At 48.2% G+C, this 25270-nt stretch overlaps 1 protein-coding gene across 1 annotated transcript in view; it reads left to right on the forward strand.

Annotated features, from left to right (window-relative positions):
• TLCD3A (TLC domain containing 3A) overlaps positions 1 to 25270 on the forward strand; it is an 88191-nt gene that overhangs the window by 46577 nt on the left and 16344 nt on the right. Inside the window, exon 2 of the mRNA XM_063953768.1 lies at positions 9414 to 9497. Coding sequence (XP_063809838.1) covers positions 9414 to 9497 — 84 coding nt within the window. The remainder of the gene's footprint in view (positions 1 to 9413; positions 9498 to 25270) is intronic.

Genomic DNA, 25270 nt, shown 5'->3' on the forward strand with positions numbered 1-25270 from the left:
TGCACAGGAAAAGGTCGACATGAGCTTTACACATTTTTTTTTTTATTTGTTGAACTTTTTCATACTTTACGACCCACGTGGACTATATTTGGGAATAGTGGGGCAGATGTATTAACCTGGAGAAGGCATAAGAAAGTGATAAACCAGTGATATGTGCAAGGTGATAAAGGCAGCAGCCAATCAGATCCTAACTGTTAATTTACATATGAGAGCTGATTGGCTGGTGCCTTTATTACCTTGCACATATCACTGGTTTATCACTTCTTTATGCCGTCTCCAGGTTAATACATCTGCCCCAGTAACCTGTGCGGAGCGCAGCTGTAGCGGAGCTAGGCACCTTGGCTGAAGCATGGCGAGCAAAGCGGTGCATAAATGGGGGTTCCCGCTGATTTTACAGAGTAGACAACACCAAAAAAAAGGAAAAAAAACTCATATTCGTCTATTTCTGTGCCAACCTTTTTCATATCGACCTTTAGGCCATGTCAACCTTTTTCCTGTGTCGACCTAGTGCATATCGACCAATAGTGGTCGACCCAATGATCCACATCCCTCCTGAAAGTCTAAGGTAGGGAAAGTTGGGGGATATGTGAGTTGAGCTGTGCGGGACAACATCTATACCTACCACATTCTCCAAAAGGTGCTGCAAACATTTTTTCTGCAGCGGGGTACACTGGGTTCCACAGGGATAACATCGGGGTGTAGAGTAGGATCTTGATCCGAGGCACCAACAGGCTAAAGCTTTGACTGTTTCCAAGATGCTCAGCGCCGCCTCCTCTATAACCCCGCCTCCGTGCACAGGAGCTCAGTTTGTAAGTTGGTGCCTGCAGTGCGAGCAGCTAACAGGCAGGGCTGCTCCAGCAGCCCTGAAAAGAGCTTTTAAAAGTGAAGATTGAAGACTTCAAGGGCTGCAGCAGAGGCACTGTCCGTTCTAGATGTCATTCTGACATCTCCTGCTGCAGCTCCCTCACCTCCCCCAGCGGCGCAGTATACTCCCGTGTCCCTGGTTGCCGGGTACTTACAGTGGAGGCTCCGGTTCTCTACTTCAGGCACACACACTAGCCGCAGCTCTCCGGGATCGCGTGGCCGCATTCAGGGAGGAGGTAAGCGGGTCCCGCTGGAAATCGCGATCCGGCGCGGCCATTAGGAGGCGTGGACACTGTGTCAGTACAGGGACCCCACTAGACCACCAGGGCAGGGGCACAGGTCAGTTTTACTAAAAAACGTTTTCATATGGCCCACAGTACCCGGTGGTGAAGTCCAGTAAGGGGATGAGGCTTTGACCTGTAGCCCCCCCCCCCCAAGCCCCAGGGCGCCATTTAGAGTAAATGTTCCCGCCCTGGAGCTGCATCTCTCTCTCTGTCCCCCACTCCCTGTCAGTATTTGGGCGCCATCTTCACATGCTGAGCTGATCATGGGACTGTTTGGGCAAAGCCTCCCCTGTAAAGCCGCCTGCCTCATCAGCGCTGTTCATTGTACAGGACACTTAAGTATTCTACATGTATGTTGACAGTGTTAGTTAAGAAACGGTGCATTACTTCAGGGTTATGTAGTACAAGTACCCTGTGATATACATTCAGTCTTTACTGTGCATTGTTATATCTATTACTCTGTATAACTTTACTTAGTATTACTAGTCCAGTGCAGTTATATTGCTTGTCATAATTTCTGCATGGTACATGTGACTGTGTGTGTGTGTGTGCATATAGCTGCTGCGTGATTTCTTCTCTGTGTATCTCACTCAGATTGCTATCCCTATATTCTGTACCCTGAGGCGGGCTAAGTGCGTCAGGGTCATTATTTGCTATAGGTGTTTCACAGGTTATACTTATTGTGTATTTTTCTCTGTGATTTTCAGTCACTGTATGCCTCTTGAATCCTCTGTTTGTGATTTCACACTGTACAGGGGGTTCTTGGTAAGGTATTATACTGCTGATATTGGGGGTAATTCCAAGTTGATCGCAGCAGGAGATTTTTTAGCAGTTGGGCAAAACCATGTGCACTGCAGGGGAGGCAGATATAACATGTGCAGAAAGAGTTAGATTTGGGTGGGTTATTTTATTTCTGTGCAGGGTAATGCTGGCTGCTTTATTTTGACACTGCAAATTAGATTGCAGATTGAACACACCACACCCAAATCTAACTCTCTCTGCACATGTTATATCTGCCTCCCCTGCAGTGCACATGGCTTTGCCCAACTGCTAAAAAAAATTCCTGCTGCGATCAACTTGGAATTACCCCATTGTACTGTCTTGCCCGTGTTTACGCTTTCAGATATGTCAGCTTCAAGAGGCGACGGTGCTGTGGCTGATCCCACAATGCGTTGTGGTGACGCTGCAGACACATTCGAGGAAAACATAGCAGCGGAGGGTTCAAGTTCTCGGGGTTAACTACCCCCCAGTAGGGCCGTAGCAACGGGGGTCCATAATGACCCACCTTGGGCTACTTTCTCTATTCTACAAAATACGCTGGTAACTAGACTTACGCCCCCTATGGGACCTCAGGTGCCAGTACAGCCACATATTGTCCCTGCGGTTAATCCGCCATGGGCAGATCTTCTGTCCACTCAGTTACAGCAATTGAATCACTCATTGAACAAACAGAAACCTAACCCTCGCCGCCTAAGACCAAGGGTTCCTCTAAGCCGGCCGTTACTTCGTCAAAATCCACCCATATTCCAGACACTTCGTCTGATGAAGATGACGTATATACTGACCTCTCAGACACTGATCCAGATGCTTCTGATGGGGAATCTGTTTCACAGGTGGATGTTCCTGACCTATTGGAGGCGATCAGGCAGATTCTTCAAATTGATGATGACCCAAAACCTGTTGTTACCTCTAAGAAACCAGATATATTTAAACGTCAGAAGGTTATTAAACAAGTTTTACCTCATTCTGACCACTTAGTTGACATACGTCAGGAATCCTGGGAAAATCCAGGAAAGAAATTCACACCTCACAAGAAGATGCTGGCTCGCTATCCCCTCGCAGCTGAGCTAAGTAAGAATTGGGAAACGCCACCACCGGTGGATTCGCAAGTGGCAAGCCTGGTGATGTCCTCTGCTCTGCCTGTAACTACCGTCACCTCTCAGAAAGAACCGAAGGATAAGCATGTGGAGGGTTGCTTAAAAGCTATTTACACCCTTGCAGGAGCTGTGCATCGACCCACTATTGCAGCTACTTGGGCTGCAGAAGCTATTGAAGTGTGGGCTCAGGAGGTGGAAGCAGAGCTGCCGTCCAATTTTTCTGATAATGCTAGACAATGTTTCTCGTATATCATCACAGTATCTCATTACATTAAGGAGGTGGCTTCTGATGCCGGTATTCTGGCGGCCAAGGCTTCTACTACGTCCATTTTGGCTCGTCAGATTCTCTGGTTACGGTCCTGGTCTGTGGATCTGGACTCTAAGAAAACCCTGGAGGTGCTCCCTTTTAAGGGAGACATTCTTTTTGGTGAGGATCTCAACAAGATTGTGGCTGACTTAGCTTCTGCGGAGACGGCGTGTCTTCCTAGTACTGCTCCTTCGGTCCCAAAGGTTAAGAGTACTTCCTTTCGATCCTTTCATCCTCCAGGTAAAGCAAAGGGTCAGGCGTACCTGAAACAGGCTCGCACTTCCAAAACCACTAAACCCAAACCTAAACGTGCCTGGACTGCTTCCAAATCAGATAAGCCTACTGCATGACGGGACGGCCTCCCCCTGGGGGATCCCAGGGTGGGAGGCCGACTTCTAAGGTTTGCCCAGGAGTGGTTGAAGACCACTTCCGACGCCTGGGTACAGGAAGTCGTCACTCACGGATACGCCATATCCTTCAAGAATCGTCCCCCTCATCGATTTTGCCTGACAGACATCCCTTCGGATCAGGTGAAGGCAAAAACTCTTCATTTGGTGGTACAATCCCTCCTGGACACATACGGTCCAGTTTCTGAAAGCCCACGGGTGGCTCATCAACTGGAAGAAATCTTCCCTGGTCCCTGCTCAGAGCATGGCGAACCTGGTGGCATTGTTGGACACTCACAACCAGCGGTTGTTCTTGTCTCAGGAGAAGGTCCTGAACCTTCAGGACAGAATTTGGTACTTCCTCTGTCGCCCACGAGTATCGATTCACTCGGCGATGCAAGTACTAGGCCTCATGGTGTCGGCTTTCGACATGGTGGAGTACGCTCTATTTCATTCCCGCCCTCTGCAGAGATTGATTCTTGCGAAGTGGGACGGCCTGCCTCACCAGATCAGGTCTCACATGCTATTGATGTCTCCGGAGGTTCGTCGGTCACTGAGCTGGTGGCTCCAGGACCAACGATTGAGCAGGGGTCGTCCATTTTGGATCTCCAACTGGGTCCTTCTGACGACGGATGCCAGTCTGAGGGGTTGGGGCGCGGTGTTGGAGCAACACTCCCTTCAGAGTCGGTGGGCCAAGGCGGAGTCTCTCCTCCCGATAAACATTCTGGAATTGCAGGCGGTGTTCAATGCTCTGAACCTGGCCCAGCATCTGATACGGAACAGGCCTGTTCAAGGACAGTCAGACAACGCCACCACGGTGGCGTACATAAATCATCAAGGCGGCACTCGAAGCCGCATAGCAATGAGGGAAGTGTCAAAGATTCTTCAGTGGACGGAACGCCATCTGTCAGCCATATCGGCAGTGTTCATTCCGCGGGTCCTAAACTGGGAAGCGGACTTCCTTAGTCATCAGGACATACACGCCGGAGAGTGGAGCCTCCATCCAGAAGTATCTCAACTACTAGTGGACAAGTGGGGCCTACCAGACGTAGACCTAATGGTGTCTCGACACAATCACAAGGTTCCGGTCTTCATATCAAGGACAAAGTATCCTCAAGCAGCGTTCGTGGACGCACTGGCAACTCCATGGAGCTTTTGGCTGCTGTACGTGTTCCCTCCTATGTCTCTTCTGCCCAGGGTGATACGGAAATTCAAGCAAGAAGGAGGAATCCTGCTTCTGATCGCTCCAGCGTGGCCCAGACGGCATTGGTTCTCCGACCTCCAGGGTCTCTTGATAGAGCGTCCCCTTCTACTTCCGCAATGCCCAGACCTCCTCGTTCAGGGCTGGCTTTGACGGCGTGGCTCTTGAAGCTTCAGTTCTGAGGGCCAAAGGATTTTCTGAGGCGGTCATTCAAACCATGTTGATGGCCCGGAAACCGGCTTCTGCTTGGATTTATCATAGGGTCTGGAATTCTTATTTTGCTTGTTGCGCAGCTAACAATCGTGACGCTTACAAGTTTAGTACGGCCAAACTTTTGGCTTTCCTGCAACAGGGCCTGGACTTGGGCCTTCGTCTGGCCTCCCTCAAGGTTCATATTTCTGCCTTGTCGGTTTGGTTTCAGAGAAAAATTACGACTCTGCCTGATGTTCATACGTTTACTCAGGGTGTGTTGCGGATTCAACCTAGCTATGTCCCGCCTGTGGCTCCTTGGGATTTGTTGGTGGTTCTGGAGGCCTAGCAAGAGTCTCCGTTTGAACCTCTTGAGTCTGCGGACCTTAAGTGGCTTACTCTTAAGGTTTTATTTCTGCTGGCTATTGCCTCTGCTAGACGGGTTTCAGATTTGGGTGCCTTATCCTGTCTGTCTCCCTTTCTGATTTTTCACCGTGACCGGGCGGTTTTTCGGACACGCCCTGGTTATCTACCTAAGGTGGTGTCTTCTTTCCACCTTAACCAAGAGATTGTGGTTCCGGCCTTTATCTCTCCTGAATTGTCATCCAAAGAGCGGTCTTTGGACGCGGTACAGGCTCTCTGTATCTATGTGAAGAGGAAAGCTTCCATTCGGAAGTCTGATTCTCTCTTTGTCCTTTTTGGTTTTCACAAACGTGACTGGCTTGCAAATAAGCAGACCTTGGCCAGATGGATTAGAATGGTGATTACACATGCTTGTGTACAGGCTGGCCTTCCAGCTCCTGCTACCATCAAAGCCCATTTTACGCGGTCTGTTGGACCTTCTTGGGTGGCCTGCCGTGGTGCGACCCTTGAACAATTGTGCAAGGCGGCTACGTGGTCCTCAGTGAAGACGTTCATAAGGTTCTATGCCTTTGATACTTCCGCTTCGCGGGATGCTTCCTTTGGACGCCGGGTTCTTATTCCCGCTACAGTGCGTCCCTTCCCATGAGGAACTGCTTTAGGACATCCCCGATGTTATCCCTGTGGAACCCAGTGTACCTCGCTGCAGAAAAGGAGATTTATGGTAAGAACTTACCGTTGTTAAATCTCTTTCTGCGAGGTACACTGGGTTTCACAGGACGCCCACCCTGACGCACTTAGCTTCTTTGGGTTTGTATGGCATTAGCCGCTGGTACCTTCTCCTGTCGTGAGAATGTGGTGTATGTGGCTACTAAGGGTTGTCGTCTCTTTTGCCTGCTACTGCATTAGACTGGTTAACGAAACTGAGCTTCTGTGCACGGAGGCGGGGTTATAGAGGAGGTGGCGCTGAGCATCTTGGGAACAGTCCAAGCTTGAGCCTGTTGGTGTCTCGGATCAAGATCCTACTCTACATCCCGATGTTATCTCTGTGGAACCCAGTGTACCTCGCAGAAAGAGATTTAACAACGGTAAGTTCTTACCATAAATTTCCTTTTATTAATGAAAAAAATCCTTACAGGTGCATGTTTTTTAACATATATATGTTCACACACATTAAAATACTCTCACACATATAGCGCTCATTTTTATTCACATAAATTGAATTTGTACCTAGTAGTATTTCTCCAGTTGTCAGTTATTTGAATGGAAGTGCTGATGAAAGGGGCTCTTGGGAAAGAAAATAAATTCAGTAGCAAAAAACACACCAAAGCAGTGTGCCTTGGTTACACACACTGTATAGAAGACTGGAGAGAGCAGCGGATAGGAGAAGAGGCTGGCCAGTGAATGTGTACAAGAAAGTAGAAAAGAGATGACTGTGGATTTGGTCCTCATGCACACACTGTGGGATTTGTGGAATTGGGCAACAGGGGAGGTTGATGCAAAACACTTGACCATTCCCCCTGCACTTGCTTTGCTGCTTATTACCAAATGGTTATATAATAATAATAATAATAATAATAATGTGAATTGTTCAATAGATTATTTTTATAGGACTTCTTTACTCTTAAAACATATTGTGTAAACCAAAAGTAACAGCATTGTAGCTCTCAGTGTTTCAAATAGCATCTATGCATTGTTTTTGGCCATGTCTTAGGCAGCATGGTTAACATACAGTAGTTGTTAGCATTACTGCTTCACAGCCCTGAGGTCATGAGTTTGTACAGTTTGCATAATCTCCCCGTGTTTGCATGATTTTACTCCCGCACTCCAAAAACATACAGTGATTGCATTGCACATATGGGGCTAGATGTAATAGGGTGCGATTTTTTTTTTTGAGGTGTCTAAAAAAATCACACCAAATCACAAGTTTGTAACTTGTGATTTTTTACTAAAAATCGCAAATGTAATAGGGTGCAAATTTTAAGGTTAAAACGGAATTCGCATGTGATTTTTGGTGATTTTTAGTAAAGGAAACATGCGATTTTTAGTAATAAAAACATGTGGTTTTTGGTCATGTTTTTATTTATTAGTCAGAAGCATGCACAGATCAGTGAGATCCGTGCATGCTTCTGTATGGAACAGTAAAGAAAGTGTTCAAAATAAAAAAAATTTAAATTACGTGCAGGTCCCCCCCAAAAGCATAACCAGCCTCGAGCTCTTTGAGCCGGTCCTGGTTGCAAAAATACGGGGGGGAAATTGACTGGGGTTCCCCATATTTAAACAACCAGCACCGGACTCTTGGACCGGTCCTGGTTCCAAAAATACGAGGGACAAAAGAAGTAGGGGTCCCCCGTATTTTTTAAACCAGCACCGGGCTCCACTAGCCAGGAAGGTGATACCACAGCCGGGGGACTCTTTGATATAGGTCTCTGCGGCCAATGCATCACAAATCCCCAACTAGTCACCCCTGGCCGGGGTTCCCTGGGGGAGTGGGGGCACCTTGAATAAAGTCTCCCCCCTTCCCCTCCAGACACCCAAGGGCCAGGGATGAAACCAAGGCTGCTTCCTCCATCCATGGGCTGTGGATGGAGGGCTGATAGCCGTGAAAGTGTTAAAAATAATATTGTCTTTTGCTGTGGAACTACAAGTCCCAGCAAGCCTCCCCGCATACTGGTACTTGGAGAACCACAAGTACCAGCATGCGGGGAATTAAAGGGCCCGCTGATACCTGTAGTTCCACAACAAAAGAAATACCCCAAAAAAGACCATTGATACCATTCAACTAGCTCATTTTTAAAGTGGTCTATAAAGGAATGCATAACATTGAAGGCAAACATATGCAGATCAGCTTGTTTTAACAAAAACTGGTTGGTATTAGCAGATATACTGTAGTGTGCCTTTATGTGGTCATGCCATTGCTCCTTCATTTCTAACATCTTTGCATTTTACAGAAGAGAATCATTATAATCATGATATCCTGTAAATATTGTCTGTATGGGTTGGGTATGGGTTACCAGCAGCCGGGATCCTAGGGGCCAGCATCCCGACGCCGGGATCCCGGGCCGCAGAATGCCGGTGGGAGAGGGCGCTCGCCACAGGTTGTATTATTCCCACTCTATTGGTGTCGTGGACTCCCACGAGTAGGAATAGTCCCTGGTAGTCGGCATGCCGACTCTTGGGATTGAGAGCCAGCGGGATGTCTGGATCGGTATTGTGACCGGCAAGTCTCCTGACAGTCGGTCACATACCTACATCCCATCTGTATAACTATTGTCTGTAAAGTCTTGAATATTTTATGGAATAACATGTCTCTTACTGTAAATTTTTCTTAATATTAGAAGTCACCTTCAAGATCTGTGTCCTGTACATTTATTGGGTTATTACAGATATTAGAAATCATCTTAGACAGCCATGACCTTTTATATGAGCTCTTTAGTCGGAATGCCAATGCCAGCATCCCGACATGGATCAAAATGATTTTTCCGGGTTCCCGAACGTCGGAATCTCGATTGAGGGCTGCTGGGGCTCAACACTCGTAAGTGGCGCGGGGGGAGGAGGGGTGGGAGTGTTTAAGCTTGGAGAGGTGGCGGGAGGAAAGGTTAGGCACCCCTGAAGAGGGTTAGGTTTCAGCTGCGGGGAGAAGGCAATAGGGTTAGGCACCACTGAGGAGGGTTAGGCTGCGGGTGGTAGGGGGGAGGGTTAGGGTCAGGATGTGGAAAAGAAGGTTTAGGGGTAGATGACTTACCAAATAGGTGTCAGTATTCTGACTGCTGGCATCCCAAGTGCAGAATCCCGATATCCCCTTCTGATATGCTTGTAATTTATAGTAGGGGTACATTATTCCATACTTCACGTAAGCATTACCGTCAGTCATAATGTAGATGTGGAAAATAAACATAAAATGAAAGCTAATTTTTCTTTAATGACGGTTTTTCTCAATTTCAGGATAGTCTCGTCTGTTCAGGGAGTTCTTGCTACCGTGTCTGGCCTAATTGTTATAACTTCCTGCAAAGATGTGAAATCTGACCGGTAAGGTGATCATCGCTTGTTAATAATAGAGTTTGAACAGATGAATACAGTATATAATTTTAACATTTGAGAATCACTTTATTTATAGCATGAAAACCTTACGATGAATGCCATGTCACAGATTCAAAACAGCTTGCTAACAGCAGAGGGGAAGCAGTAAGGATCTCGGGTGTCGGTATCCCACCAGTCAGAATACCGACCCTATTCTGAATGCCAACACCGGCATCCAGAATGATTATAAACATACCAGCGGCAGAATACCGACAGCCGGAATCCCAAACGAGCAGAGACCGCGCCGCAGGGCAGGTATGCCGCTGGAGGGGGGGGGGGGGGGGGTAGGGTTACACTGCATCCCGGGGGTTAGGGGTAGGCTGCGGGGAGGGGGCTTAGGGTTAGGCAGCATGCGGAGAGGGTTACGTTTAAGCAGCGGGGACAATGGGTTAGGTTTAACCACCTACCAGGGGAGGTTAGCGTGCAGGGGGGAGGGTTAGGGTTACGCTGCGTCCCAGGTGGTTAGGGTTAGGCTGCGGGGAGGGGGGTTAGGGTCAGGCACCTCCCTGGAGGCTTAGGGTTAGGCTGTGGGGGTTAGGTTTAGGCAGCGGGGATAGGGGGTTAGGTTGAGACACATACTGGGGGCAGATTAGGGTTAGGCACCAAGGCGAGAGGTTAGGGTTAGGCTGCGGGGAGGAAGGGGTTGGGGAGAACACCCCTTACTCACCACTGTTGGCTTCTTACACATCGGGATCCCGGCGTCTGTATTTCGAGCGTCGGGATCCCATGCGCCGGTAATTCATACTGCTCCCCAGTAGAGTAGTGTTAGATCTCTATGGAGCATATATAAAGTTACCCGCAGTGTTTTCCACCTGGGGAAAGCTACAGGTTTAATGTCAAGTTTAAAGCTACTATTCTATATTTTTCTTGCGCGATAACCAGGGCTGAACTGGTCATCTGGTATCTCTGGCAGATGGCTGGAAGTGCCAATCCAGCCTCAAAGAAAGCAGGGCTGGCCGAGCTGCGCATCATCCTAGCTCTCTGTTCGGCCACCTGCCCTCCCACACATTCGCGGCTGGTATACAGATAGATGGGGCGTGCCGCAAGGCCAGACCCCCCTGACTTTGACACTTTCATAGATGCACCGGTATTACCCAGTACCACATCTAGTAGACCGATTTGTGACGTGGGCATGTCGGAGGGTTATGGATTAATGGGTCGCCCTGACTTAATGGTCGACACACAGAAAGGTTGACATGTCTTTTATGTACTTTTTTTTGGGGGGGGGGGTTTGCATAACATGACTAGGAACCCCATTTATTGAACCGAGTCCCCTTGCATGGCTCGCTTCGTTCATTATGCTGCGGGCAAGGTTACTATTCCCAATCATAGTCCAAGTGGATGGTAAAGTATGACAATATTTTTGTTTTAAAATTACCTGCTTTGTGTCGACCTTTTTCATGTGTCAACTCAATGTCGGCCAATAGCGGTCGACCTATTGACTGTTGACCTACCATCCGGATACCCATTAAAAATGCTTGCATATACACTGCTCGGTTACTGCCCTGCAGAGCTCCCATACCTTGCAAATGCAAACAAAACAAATGAACTCTGTATGAGAGCAGCAATCAGAAGGTGTAGTCTGAGATGGGCTGCTGCTGATTTGTGGCATGGAAATAAACTATTCAGTGCAGTGTAACAGCATAATGTATCCATACATTAAAGAAGTAGATTTCCTTTATGACCTGTTCATCAGTCTCTTAGTAGAAAACATAAGAAGGAGAATCCGATTTACATTCCACAGAAATAACGCAGAAACATGTTAACGATGCCTGCTGTTTTTTCTGCAGCGGTGTACACTGTGTTCCACAGGAAAACATTGGGTTGTAGAGTGGATCTTGATCCAGAGGCACCAACAAGCTAAAGCTTTAAGCTGTCCCAGGATGCATTGGGGCCTCCTCTGTAACCCCGCCTCCAGGCACTGTGAGCTCAGTTTCGAGTTGGTGCCTGTAGCAGCAGGTCATCTAACAGGTGGTGCACTGGGCAGCAGTCAGGGTGACATTCAGCGCTGCGTCTCCATCACCTCCCAAGCGGCGTCGCATACTCCCGCGGCTCAGTTCCCAGGTACTTGCGGCGGAGACTCTCCGGCTTAGGCACACGGTCGCAGACACTCTCCTGGTTCGCGTGGCTGCTACGACTAGGGAGGAGGTAAGAGTGTCCCCCAGGCGAGACCCACCACTAAATCGCATTCCGATCGCATGTCTAGGGAGACGGACTGCGACGCTGGCATGTACACTGTCATGAGCAGGGACCCCACTATATCCGCCATGGCATAGGAGTACAGGTCGGGTGTACTAACACCCCTATTGATAAGGCTCCATAGTACTGGCGGTGAGGCCCAGCATAGGGAGCCGGCGCTTGACCTGTAGCCTCTCCCTGGCCCAGGGCGCCACCTATTGCAGATTTTCCCACCCTGGAGCATCACATGCTCCTGCACTCCCTGACTGAGACGCTGGGTGCCATCTCAGGAGTATAACTGTGGCTGGTCTCTGGGACTGCAGTGCAAGGTCTCTCTTGTAAAGCCGCCTGTGTACAGCGCTGAGACTTTACAAACAATTGAGTATTCTACATGTCTCTATACAGACAGCATTAGTTAAGAAGAAGTGCCGCGCTGTGTATATATATATATATATATATATATATATATATATATATATATTAGTTCAGTGCAGTTTTATTGTCATACTAATAATTATCTGTTTTGCTAATGTGACTGTGTGTGCCTGTATCTGCTGTGAGGGTTCACTTTCAGTGTTTCCCAGATATCTAGCACTATATTCTGTACCCTAAGGGAGTGGCGGCCTAATTCAGACCTCATTGCTAGGGTTCGGTTTTTGCATCCCTGCGATCAGGTAGTCGCCGCCTTCAGGGGGAGGGGGAAATTGCTGTGCAGGGGTGCGGTCGCATGTGCAGTGGAGCTGCACAAACAGAAGTTTGTGCAGTCTCTGCACAGCCCAGGACTTACTCTTACAGTGCGATGATCGGGGCCGGAGCTGACGTCAGAAACCCTCCCTTCAAACGCCTGGTCTCTCCTGCGTTTCACCAGCCCCCTCCTTAAAAACGGTCAGTTGCCACCCACAAACGTCCATTTCCTGTCAGTCACCTTGCGATCGCCCATGCTATCGCCTTGTTCGCACCATCCCGATGCTGCGGGCCGACGCGCCTGCGCATTGCGGTGCATACTCATGCGCAGTTCAGACCTGATCGCAGGCTGTACGAAAACGCAGCCTAGTGATCAGGTCTGACTGAATTAGCCCCTAGGTGCATCCGGGTCGTTTATAAAGTGCATCACAGTATTTACCTATTCAGTGTATTATACTGTGTACTCAGGGGTAGATGTATTAACCTGGAGAAGGCATAAGGAAGTGATAAACCAGTGATAAAGCAGTGTTAAGTGCAAGGTGATAATGCACCAGCCAATCAGCTCCTAACTGTTAATTTACATATGGGAGCTGGTTGGCTGGTATGTTTCTCACCTTGCATTTATCTCTGGATTATCACTTTCTAATGCCTTCTCCAGCTTAATACATCTGCCCCTCAGTCACATAATACCAGATTTATTCGCAGGTGTTACGTACTGGGGACTCGGTCACATACTATCGGATTTATTCGCAGGTATTATACTCTGTCTGGCTTCATTGTACTAAACCGCTCTCTTTGCATTTGTGTACAATGTCTAACAGGAAGGGCAGTATATTTGTGGACGCTCCTGCATCATGCAGAGTATGCGCCAAAGATTTACCAGAGGGGGAAGCTGTGTATGATGGTCTGCGTACAGCGTGTCATGCACCCTCCAGTCAGTCCGCAACTCCTGTATTCAATTAGGAGCCACCCTGGGCCGCATTCTCAAGCCTACTTGGTACTCTAGTGGAATGCCTAACACCCCCTATGGGACCACCTGTACCATTACAGCCTCGAATAGTCCCTATGGTTAATCCGCCTTGGGCTGAAATCTTGACTAACCAGTTGCAGCAGTTGACTCATTCCTTGGTCAGACAAAAATATGTCTTCGGTCACTCCCGTGTCGCTGGGTCTGCTTCCTCCTCACAATCCACAGGAACCAGACAAGCGGACTGCTTCCACCTCACAATCCAAAAATCTCTCAGATGTTTCATCTGAAGAGGATGGGGAGCATACTGTCCTGTCAGACACTGAATCAGGCATTTCTGACGAGGATTCTACAATACAAATTGACGTCCCTGCTTTAGTGGTTGCTATTAAGCAAATCCTACAAATCACTGATGATGAGGAACCCACTACTGTCAGCAAGAAAACTGACATGTTTAAACGACAGGAGGTGGCTAAAAATCTGTTACCCCATTCTGACCATTTGGTGGACATCAGGCAAGAACCCTGGTCTAATCCAGGGAAGAAATTCCCTCTCTCTAAACGGACCTTAGCTCGCTACCCACTCCCTGCAGAGTTATGTACCAAGTGGGAAAATTCACCGCCGGTGGATTCTCATATCACCCGACTAGTGTTGTCATCAACTCTGCCTGTCACCACTGTCACTTCACTGAAAGCACTGACAGATAAGCATGTGGATGGATACCTGAGGTCTATTTAGTCCCTGACAGGTGCTGTACACCTCCTAGGCTGCTAAAGGTATTGAAGCATGGTTTCAGGCATTAGACGAAGAGCTGCCCAAGGATATATCTGACAATGCCAGACAATACCTGTCTCACATCACCACTGCTTCTAATTATATTCAAGAGGCGTCCTCTGAGACGGGTGTGTTGGCAGGCAAGGCCTCGACTACGTCTGTCCTGGCTCGCCGTATTCTGTGGTTGAGGTCATGGAAGGTGGACCTGGACTCCATAAAGACCTTGGAGGTACTCCCTTTTAAGGGAGACATATTGTTTGGGGAAGACCTAAATAAAATTGTGTCTGAACTGGCGGCTGCCAAGACTGCCTTTCTTCCAAATACTAATCTTTCTGCACAGAAGGCAAAAGGTACCACTTTTCATTCCTTTCAACCTCAAGGGAAAGCAAAAGGTCAGGCATACCAGAGACAATCTTGTGCTACCAAAACCACTAAGCCCAAGACGAAGCAGTTCTAGGCGGCCCGTCAGCCTGCTTCTAAACAAGACAAGCCTGACGCATGGGGCGGGCCTCCCCTTGGGGGACCCCAGGTTTGGAGGCTGACTTCTGCAGTTCACCAAGGTCTGGTTGAAGACCACTTCAGATGCATGGGTGCAAGAAGTTGTCTCTAACGGGTACAAAGTCTCTTCCAAGAGATAAGAGATGTCCCCCTCGCCAGTTTTGCATCACAATCATCCCTTCGGATCCACTAAATGCGCAAGCTCTGCAGCAGGTTGTGAGTTCTCTCCTGGGTACAGGAGTGGTAGTGCTGGTACCTCTTTCCCAAAGGGGCAGTGGTTACTACTTGACCCTGTTTCTAGTTCGAAACCCAATGGGTCCTTCTGGCCTATACTCAACCTTAAATCACTAAACAAGTTTGTGAGTGTGTCCAAGTTCCGTATGGAGATGCTGCACTCAATTGTACTGGCGATGGAACCCGGAGACTATATGGTATCCCTGGATATTCAAGAGTTCTACCTGCATATACCTATTGCCAAGTAACATCAGCAGTATCTGCGGTTTGTTGCTGGCAACCTCCACTATCAGTTCCAGGCTCTGCCATTTGGACTGGCTACGGCTCCTTGGATCTTCACCAAGGTCATGGCCTTCCATCGCCAGGAAGTCAGGATCCTGCCGTATCTGGACAACTTGCTGATCCTGGCAAACTCCCGCAATGTCCTCCTCAGTCATCTACAACTGACTAAGCTTCCTACAAGCCAACGGGTGGCTCATCACTTGGAAGAAATCCTCACTGGTCCCAGCTCAGAGCATGGTGCACCTGGGGGGCACTCTTGGACACACACAGTCAACGTCTATTCCTGAATCCGGAGAAAGTCCGGAAGCTTCAGGACAGGAAAAGATGCTTCCTTTGTTTACCCAGAGTGTTGATACACTCGGCGATGCAAGTACTTAGCCTGATGGTGTCGGCATAATTCTTTCCAAGTGGAACGGCCCACCTCATCGGTTCAAATCTCACATGATCACTTTGACTCCGGAGGATCGTCAATGGCTGACCTGGTGGCTACAGGACCGGCAATTGAGCAAGGGCCGTCCCTTCTGGATCCCCGACTGGGTCCTGCTGACGACGGATACCAGTCTGCGGGGATGGGGTGCGGTGTTGGAGTAACACTCTATCCAGGGTCGTTGGACCAAGGAGGAGTCTCTCCTCCCAATAAACATTGTGGAGCTGCGGGCGGTGATCAACGCATTAACTCTCGCCCTGCCTCTGGTACAGAACAGGCTTGTTTAGTCATACAACGCCACCACAGTGGCATATATCAATCGTCAAGGTGGCACTCGAAGCCACACGCAATGTGGGGAGTGTAAAAAATCCTTTGATGAGCAGAATTCCATCTGCCAGCAATATCGGCAGTGTTCATTCCGGGTGTCCTAAACTGGGAAGCGGACTTCCTCAGTCGTCAGGACGTACACACCGGAGAGTGTAGTCTTCATCCGGAAGTCTTTCAACTCCTGGTGGACACGTGGGGCCTACCAGATGTAGACCTGATGGCGTCTCGACACAATCCCAAAGTTCCGGTCTGCGAATCAAGGATCCTCAAGCAGCGTTCGTGGACACACTAGCCTTTCCATGGAACTTTCGGCTGCCTTACTTGTTCCCTCCAGTGTCACTCCTGCCTAGGATCCTACGGAAGTTCAAGAAGGAGGAATACTACTGCTAGTCGCTCCGGCGTGGCCCAGATGGCATTTGTTCTCAGACCTGCAGGGTCTATCGATAGAGTGTCCTCTTCTACTTCCTCAACGACCAGACCTTCTCGTACAGGACCTTTTTCTCTATCCAGACCTGGCCAGACTGGCTTTGACGGCGTGGCTCTTGAAGCATCACTCCTGAGGGCCAAAGGATTCTCTGAGGCGCTCATCCAAACTATGTTGAAAGCCCACAAACCAGCATCTTCCCGGATCTATTACAGGGTCTGGAACTCTTACTTCACCTGGTGTGCTGATAAATAACTATGATGTGTACAGATTCATAACATCCAGAATCCTGGCTTTCCTGCAACAAGGCCTGGACTAGTCCTTTGTCTGGCCTCCCTCAAGGTTCACATATCTGCCTTGACGGTGTGGTTTCAAAGAAAAATTGCATTTTAACCTGACGTTCACACTTTCACTCAGGGTGTGTTAAGGATTAAGCCTCCCTATGGGGGTGATTCCGACCCGTTCGCACGCAGAAGTTCTTTGCTGCGGTGCGAATGGGTCGGAAATGCGCATGCACGGCAGACGCATTGCGTACATGCGTCGTTGCCTGGCGACGATGGTGCCAGCGAGAAATGTGATCGCAGCGGCAATCACAAGATGACGGACAGGCGGGAGGCGTTCCGGGGCGGATACTCACCGTTTTCAATGCATGATGAGTCCAACGCAGGCGTGTCAAGTCTTTTGGAGGGCGGATGTCTGACGTCAGGACCGGGACCTTCATCGTTGAATCCGTCGCACTGAGTGAGTAACTGCAGCCCTGATCTTGTTTTACTTGAAACTTTTTTAGCATAGCAGGGCTGCACAAGTGTTTGCAGCCCTGCTATGCTAAAATACACTCTCCCATAGGTGTTGTCAGGTTGATCGCACGAACAGCAAAAAGTTGCTACGTGCGATCAACTCTCCATTTGAACCTCTTGAGTTAGTGGACCTTAAATGGCTCACAGCTAAGGTCCTGTTTCTGTTGGCTATTGCCTCTGCTAGAAGTGTGTCGGACCTAGGCGCTTTGTCCTATCGTCCACCCCTTCTAATATTACATTATGACCGGGCAGTTCTTAGAACTTGCTCAGGTTATTTACCTAAGGTGGTGTCATCTTTTCACCTTAACCAAGAGATTGTGGTCCCGGCCTTTGGGGGTCATTCCGACCCGATCGCACGCTGCAGTGGTTTCAGGGCAGCGATCAAAACTGTGCATGTTACCTAGCGATCGCCTCTGCCTGATTGACAGGCAAAAGGTGTTCGCTGGACGGAAGGGGGACGCCGCTTTTAGGGCGCGGTCCGGCCAGCGCAGGCGTGGCCAAACCGTGTAGGGGCAGCGGTTTCCGTGACGTCACACGCAGTCGCTGCGACCCGGGGCAGCAATGAGTAACTCCCGTTCAGCCGCACAGCTACGATCAACTTGGAATGGCCCCCTTTATTTCTTCAGATTTGTCCCCCAAAGAGCGGTCTTTGGATGTTGTAAGGGCTCTCTGTATATATGTGGAGAGGACTGCCTCTATCAGGAGGTCAGATACCCTTTTTGGACTGTTTGGTTTCCACAAACGTGGCTGGCCTGCGAATAAACAAACTTTGGCCAGATGGATTAGAATGGTGATTGCACAAGCTTATGTGCAGGCTGGACTCCCAGCCCCTGCTGCTATTAAAGCCCATTCTACTCTGGTCTGTTGGACCTTCTTAAGCGGCCCGCAGTGGCGCATCCACAGAATAATTGGGCAAGGTGGCTACGTGGTCCTCAGTGAACACGTTCATTAGGTTCTATGCCTTTGATACTTCCGCCTCCCAGGATGCTTCCTTTGGACGCTGAGTTCTCATACCCACTAAGGCGCGTCCCCTCCCTTGAGGAACTGCTTTAGGACATCCCCAATGTTTTCCTTTTGAACACAGTGTACCCCGCTGCAGAAAAGGCGAGTTATGGTAGACAACCCAATGTTAACTCTCTTTCTGCGAGGTACACTGGGTTCCACAGGGCGTCCACCCTGACGCACCTAGCTTCTTTGGGTTTGTATGGCATTAGCCACTGGTCCCTTCTCCTGTCGTGAGAACGTGGTTATGCCAAACTTATGTTCACCAATTTCATTAATTAAGGCCGGTGCTTGTGTGTGCGGGAGGTGTTTGATAGTTAATAGGTTGACACAGTAGGGTCGACAGGGTCCAACGGTCGAAACATGTTTTGTTTTTTCATGTTTTTACAACTTTTGCTGCATTTACTATCCATGTCACAGTATTACCTTAGTAACCTTGTGGCAAGCAGGTTGGGGCGAGCCACCACACCTGAAGTGTGTCGAGAGAAGTGAGCCTGCGAGGGGATGCATTTCAGCAAATTTGGGTAAAGTATGTTTAAAAACACAATATAAAACAAAAAAGTCAATGTTTACCTTGACATCCTTTTTGACCCTGCCGACTTTTTGATTGTCAACCCTATTGTGTCGACCTAATGACTGACTACCTTTATAATGTCTATCTTCTGTTCCAAACCCGTATGTTCCACCATTGCTGGGGTCACTTTCATTTAGAGTAATACCCCTTTTCCGCTGAAATCCTAAGGTCAGGCGCTGGACAGACCCCATTTACACCATCGCCTCAACCCGGGTAATTTTTGGGTTCGCCTCTTTTCGATCTGCTTCCGCGTGCATTGTGTTTCTATTCTGACAGTGCTTGGAGATGGTATCATATCCTGGCGCCGGTGAGCCAGCTCTTGACTCGCCCTATGCTTGTAACGGGATCTGGTTCAGATGACTCAGGTCAATTGTTTACCCTGCATTGTTATTCAGATTTCAACCTCGTACACTACCTGAGTTGGGTTCCAGGGTCACTGGACCCTTTTCCAATGTGCTGTGACCCGGGTTAACCTGGCAATAACCTGGGTTATTGCAGCAGTGGAAAAGGGGTAAAAATCACAAAGAATTCTACTGGATAACTATGGGCCTAATTCAGAACTGATCACTGCTGTGCGTTTTCGCACAGCAGCCGATCAGGTCTGAACTGCGCCGGCGCCGCAATGCGTCAGCGCATGCCAGACAGCCGACGGCCGCCTCAGCCCTGCGATCGCCTCTGCCTGATTGACAAACAGAAGCGGTCACTATGCGGGAGGGGAAGGGCCGGCGGCGTTTGGCCACCGTTTTAGGGGCACGATCTGGCCAACACGTCTGACCGGACCGTGTGGGGGGTGGGCTGCGGCAGCTGGGTGATGTCGGACAGCGACGAGTAGCTCCCTGACAGCGCGCAGGAGCTGCGCTGGCTGGGAGCTACTCTTCAAGTACAAAAGCATCGCCGCTGTGCGATGCTTTTTGCTTTTGTACTTGTGCAGCGGGGTAGGGCCTGATATGCAGGGCGGACTAGCCCTGTGCTGGGCGTAACCCCGCATGTCAGGGAAGCTGATCGTAGATGTGCTACATTTAGCACATCTACGATCAGGGTTGAATTAGGCCTTTGGTGTACAATCAGCCTACTATGTGTATAAAAGGGGTGGTCTTCTGTATGCCGGCGGTCGGGCTCCCGGCGCTCAGTATACCGTCCCCGGGAGCCCGACAGCCGGCATACTGACACTTATTTTCCCTCGTGGGGGTCCACGACCCCCATAGAGGGAGAATAAAATAGTGTGGCGCGCGTAGCGCGCCACCGTGCCCGTAGCGTGGCGAGCGCAGCGAGCCCGCAAGGGGCTCATTTGCGCTCGCCACACTGTCGGTAAGCCGGCGGTCGGGCGCCGGTATGCTGGTCGCCGGGAGCCCGACCGCCGGCCAGCCGTAGTGAACCCGTATAAAAGTTGTACTTTCTGTAATTTTTACCTTCTTTTTAGAAGAAGGTAAAGGCTACAGTAAAATTGTATTTATTGTAGAATTCAACCAGAAACAAAGCACAGAAATAATAAAATAAAAAGTACTATATGGAAATGATAAATATATTCAAGATAAAATTGAGGCTTTGGAAACCTGTACATTAATGTACATTTAATACGTTAATTTCTGAAAAAATAATGTACCAAAAAGTATCATGAGGCATTTCTGGTCTATCTCTTTAACCCGTATTGCCATGACTAACTAAAAATAGCACAAGAAAATATAATTGTTCACTCCCCAAGAGAGGTGTAGGTGTGCCTGCACGTCATAGGATAAAATACAATAATGGAGTGTGTGTTTATGTTTCCTGTGTGCAAGTAAATCACAGTCTAATCTAATTTGGCCCTGTCAATTTGTAGGCGATTTTGGTAGTCATCCAAGATACGTAGTTTATTTTTACCAATCCATCATCTCTCACACCTCCCCACTAAACCTTTGACTGACACTTAAATGGATAATGAAATGATAATGACTGACACTTGGATAATCAAAGGATAATGACACTTAAATGGATAATGAAAAGTTATAGGGATCAGTGGTCATCTGGCAATCTACATTCCTTGCCTTGTTGTAAAAAATGTAGACCTGAAACTTGCATATTAATTCATTGCATCCTGTATACCGGATATACAATAGTTGGAAATCATACTCTTAATGAATTCACATCATATTATCTTGTATGAAATTATGGGGTTGATATATCAATCAGTAAAAAGAATGGAAAAGTGTACCAGTGGTGAAGTTGTCTATAGCAACCAATCAGGTTTGAGATAGCATTTATCAAGTACATTCTATAAAATGACAGAAGCTCCCTGGTTCCCGTGGGTTCCACACTTTTCGCTTATTGATATAAAAGGTATCAACCCCTATAAGATCAAAATAAAAGTAAAAATAAAAGTAAATGGGACTACTCTCGTCTGTAAACTTCCCAACATATAGACTCATGCGTAATTATGACAAAATGTCCAGAAAGACCCTTTCATGCATAGCATATAGCTTTTGAGACTTGCGGATAGGCGTTTATTATTGGTGAGGTCTTACTGCCTTGTCCTTATAGGAAAAATGCATCATAGATTGCCAACAATGGCTAAAGGAAAAATAATGAAACATTAAAATATAAACATATGCAAAGATGAAATATAACTGAACATGGGATGAGTTTAGCATCCCGGCACCACTCAGAATCCCAGCGCCGGAACACTAACTGCCTACATACCAAAGGTAAGTATCAGGGTCGCTGTTAGAGTTTAGGGACACGGGGGGGAGGGGGGGGGGTGTTAAAGTTAGGCACTGAAGGGAGGGGGAGGGCTGTTAGCTGTAGCTACCAACCCCGGAGTCTAAGCCCTAGCCGCCACCCCCAGAGTCTTAGCCATAGCCGCCACCCCAGATGGGTTCAGGTAGGGGACCGGGGAGGAGCAAAAAAATTACCCTGACCCCTTTTAGCATTCTCAGTGTCGGGATGCCAGTGTCTGTCATGTGACCGCTAGCATCCCGACAGCCAGGATCCCATACCGTACATGATACATTGCATTAGCAAAAAATAGTATTTTTAATACTCTAGTATGGTCACTCCATCCACAGTGGACTGCTACCTTCATATGGCTTACTGAAAACTCAGTGCAGCAGAGAGATAAAGACATTATGATGCAGCATTGTTATTAAAAGACCGCACCTTACTATATGGCACCTGTCCAAAGAGATTCCATCCTCAGTCATATAATGCTTATGTCTAGGCTTTTTCTGATTAGCATTCTCGAAAAACCACCATTCATCCCTTCAGTATGTGCAGTAATAAGGATATTCACTTCAGGAGATTATGAGGAAAATCAGTTGTGGAAAAAGCATTCGCCCTGTCGAATTAGCATGGCAGTCGCATTGCTTAGGACAGTGAGTACTTTTGCGTGAATCCGCATTCAGCTGGCCGGGCTGGCGTTGCCGGTGCTTAAACGCTGTAGCAACAGCAATTTACTTCCTTCGCCAGAAATTATTTTGGGGGGAATTCATACTCATACCCAACCACAAATCAACATCTGAGGCAAACTCCATCATGCTTCATGTGCTGTGTTATGGGGCCTGATTCAGATCTGATCGCTGCTGTGCGTTTTCGCACAGCGGGCGATCAGGTCCAAACTGCACATGCGTATGCACCGCTATGTGCAGACGCGTCAGACAGCTACAACGGGCTTCGCCGCTCAACGACAGGATGGTGCAAATTATCCATTCGCAAGGACGTTCACAAAGAAATTGACAGGAAGAGGCCGTTTGTGGGTGGCAACTGACCGTTTTCAGGGAGTGTACGAAAAAACGCAGGCGGGCTCAAGCGTTTTCAGGGAGGGTGTCTGACATCGGCTCCGGCCCCGATCAGCAGGTTTCCATCGCACAGGAAGAGTAAGTCCTGGGCTGCGCAGAGACTGCACAAGATTTGTTTGTACAGCTCTGCTACACATGTGATCGGACACTTGCACAGCAAAAATACACTCCCCCTGCAGGCGACGACCCAGCGATCAGATCTGAATTACCCACATACTGCCATATATAGGCAATGCATTTCAACTCCTGCTCCAAATGATTTCCTGCACCAAGCCTAATAATGTAGGATGTGTAAAATGGAATATAAATTGTCTTAGAAATGATTATGATTACATAATGACTTTCTAGGTTTAGAGGGATTATGGTAGTAAGATATACATAGCAGTATGTACAATGGAAATAATTAGCTAGTGTGTGTTTCAATTCCCTACTCAATACTTCCTCTGCCTTTATATTATATGATGCTCATTAACAACTCTCTCCTGTTACATATCCAAGCAGTCAAACTGCGTCCCTAAAGGGTGTGGTGACGTGATTATCCACATCATCCTGCTTGCTAACACGTTCTTACCTCAAAAAGTACAGGTTCCAGCGTGCAGGGGCAGGTTCAAGTTCATGCTTGGTCATATTGTGTGATCCAGCAATTCCAGAGACATTTTATTAAAATATTGTAAAAATATGAAATTGAATCGTGTGTTTATTCAGTTTTGTGATGTAGGGGAAGGATTCAAGGGTAGGAGCCAACAAGGGACATTATTTATCTAGAGCTGCTACGTACCACAAATACATCTTGTTCAGTAGAGCGGTGCAGAAGGGAGACGTCATTTTGCAGGTCAAGATTCTATAATAAAATAAATGGACGGACAGGAAGGATATCCAGACACATGACCACTCCGCTTCTGGAGGGAGATTTCTGCTCTCACTCAGGAATGGAGAAGATCCTGCTACATTTTACTGTATATTTTATTGAGACAAAACGTTTCCCTCACACAGCTCACTGTGCAATTAAAATAAATAATTAAAACCATGTTTTTGTCTGAATAATGGTAAAAATACTTTACCTATACGTCATTTTGACATATTTAAGTTAAAAAAATAAAGAAAACTGAACTGGATAAGTGTAGGTAGCTGAGTTTGTGTTATTCCACATATAATAAGCCTCCCTTACATCTCTGTCACTATGGTAGTCCACCAGAGTTATGTCTCTCTCTCTTACCATGCCATTTGGTAAGAAGTTTATAGCCTCCACCAATCAGTTACACCCATTACCCTTGGTGAGCACAGTCACCTAGACTAGATGAACCAAAATGCTTTTCTCTGACGTCCTAGTGGATGCTGGGTACTCTGTAAGGACCATGGGGAATAGACGGGCTCCGCAGGAGACTGGCCACTCTTAAAAGAAAGATTAGGTACAATATCTGGTGTGCACTGGCTCCTCCCTCTATGCCCCTCCTCCAGACCTCCTTTAGAATCTGTGCCCGGCCAGAGCTGAATGCACCTAGTGGGCTCTCCTGAGCTTACTAGAAAAGAAAGTATTTGTTAAGTTTTTTATTTTCAGTGAGATCTGCTGGCAACAGACTCACTGCTACGAGGGACTGAGGGGAGAGAAGCAAACCTACCTGCTTGCAGCTAGCTTGTGCTTCTAAGGCTACTGGACACCATTAGCTCCAGAGGGATCGAACACAGGGCCCGACCTCGATCGTCCGTTCCCGGAGCCGCGCCGCCGTCCCCCTTGCAGAGCCAGAAGACGGAAGAACCAGGAGAAAATCGGCGGCTGAAGACTCCGGTCTTCAATAAGGTAGCGCACAGCACTGCAGCTGTGTATACCTTATTGAAGACTGCAATATGTATACCTTTTTGGCAAAATGCACATAATACAGTTGTAAACTGTATATGTGCCTAATCCCCCGCCATAAATATTATTAAAAAAGCGGGAGAAGCCCGCCGCTGAAGGGGCGGGGCTATCTTCCTCAGCACAGCCAGCGCCATTTTCTCTTCACAGCTCCGCTGGAAGGACGCTCCCCAGGCTCTCCCCTGCAGTATACACTATGAGAAGGGTAAAAAAGAGAGGGGGGGCACATAAATTTAGGCGCAAAAGGTGATATAAGCAGCTATTGGGGGAAAATTCACTTTCTGTTAGTGTAAATCCCTCTGTTATATAGCGCTCTGGTGTGTGCTGGCATACTCCCTCTCTGTCTCCCCAAAGGACTTTGTGGGGTCCTGTCCTCAGTCAGAGCATTCCCTGTGTGTGTGTGCGGTGTGTCGGTACGGCTGTGTCGACATGTTTGAGGAGGACGCTTACGTGGAGGCGGAGCAGGTGCCGATAAGTGTGATGTCGCCCCCTGCGGGGCCGACACCAGAGTGGATGGATATGTGGAAGGTATTAACCGACAGTGTCAACTCCTTGCATAAAAGGTTCGATGACGCAGCTTTGGGACAGCCGGCATCTCAGCCCGTGCCTGCCCAGGCATCTCAGAGGCCATCAGGGGCTCAAAAACGCCCGCTACCTCAGATGGCAGACACAGATGTCGACACGGAGTCTGACTCCAGTGTAGACGAGGATGAGACAAATGTACAGTCCACAAGGGCCATCCGATGCATGATTACGGCAATGAAAAATGTGTTGCACATTTCTGACATTAACCCGGTTACCACTAAAAAGGGTATTATGTTTGGGGAGAAAAAGCAGCCTGTGACTTTTCCCCCATCTGATACGTTAAATGAATTGTGTGAAGAAGCGTGGTGTTCCCCAGATAAGAAATTAGTGATTTCTAAGAGGTTACT

This window comes from Pseudophryne corroboree, chromosome 2 (genome assembly GCF_028390025.1).
Source record: "Pseudophryne corroboree isolate aPseCor3 chromosome 2, aPseCor3.hap2, whole genome shotgun sequence".
NCBI classification, from domain to species: Eukaryota; Metazoa; Chordata; class Amphibia; order Anura; family Myobatrachidae; genus Pseudophryne; species Pseudophryne corroboree.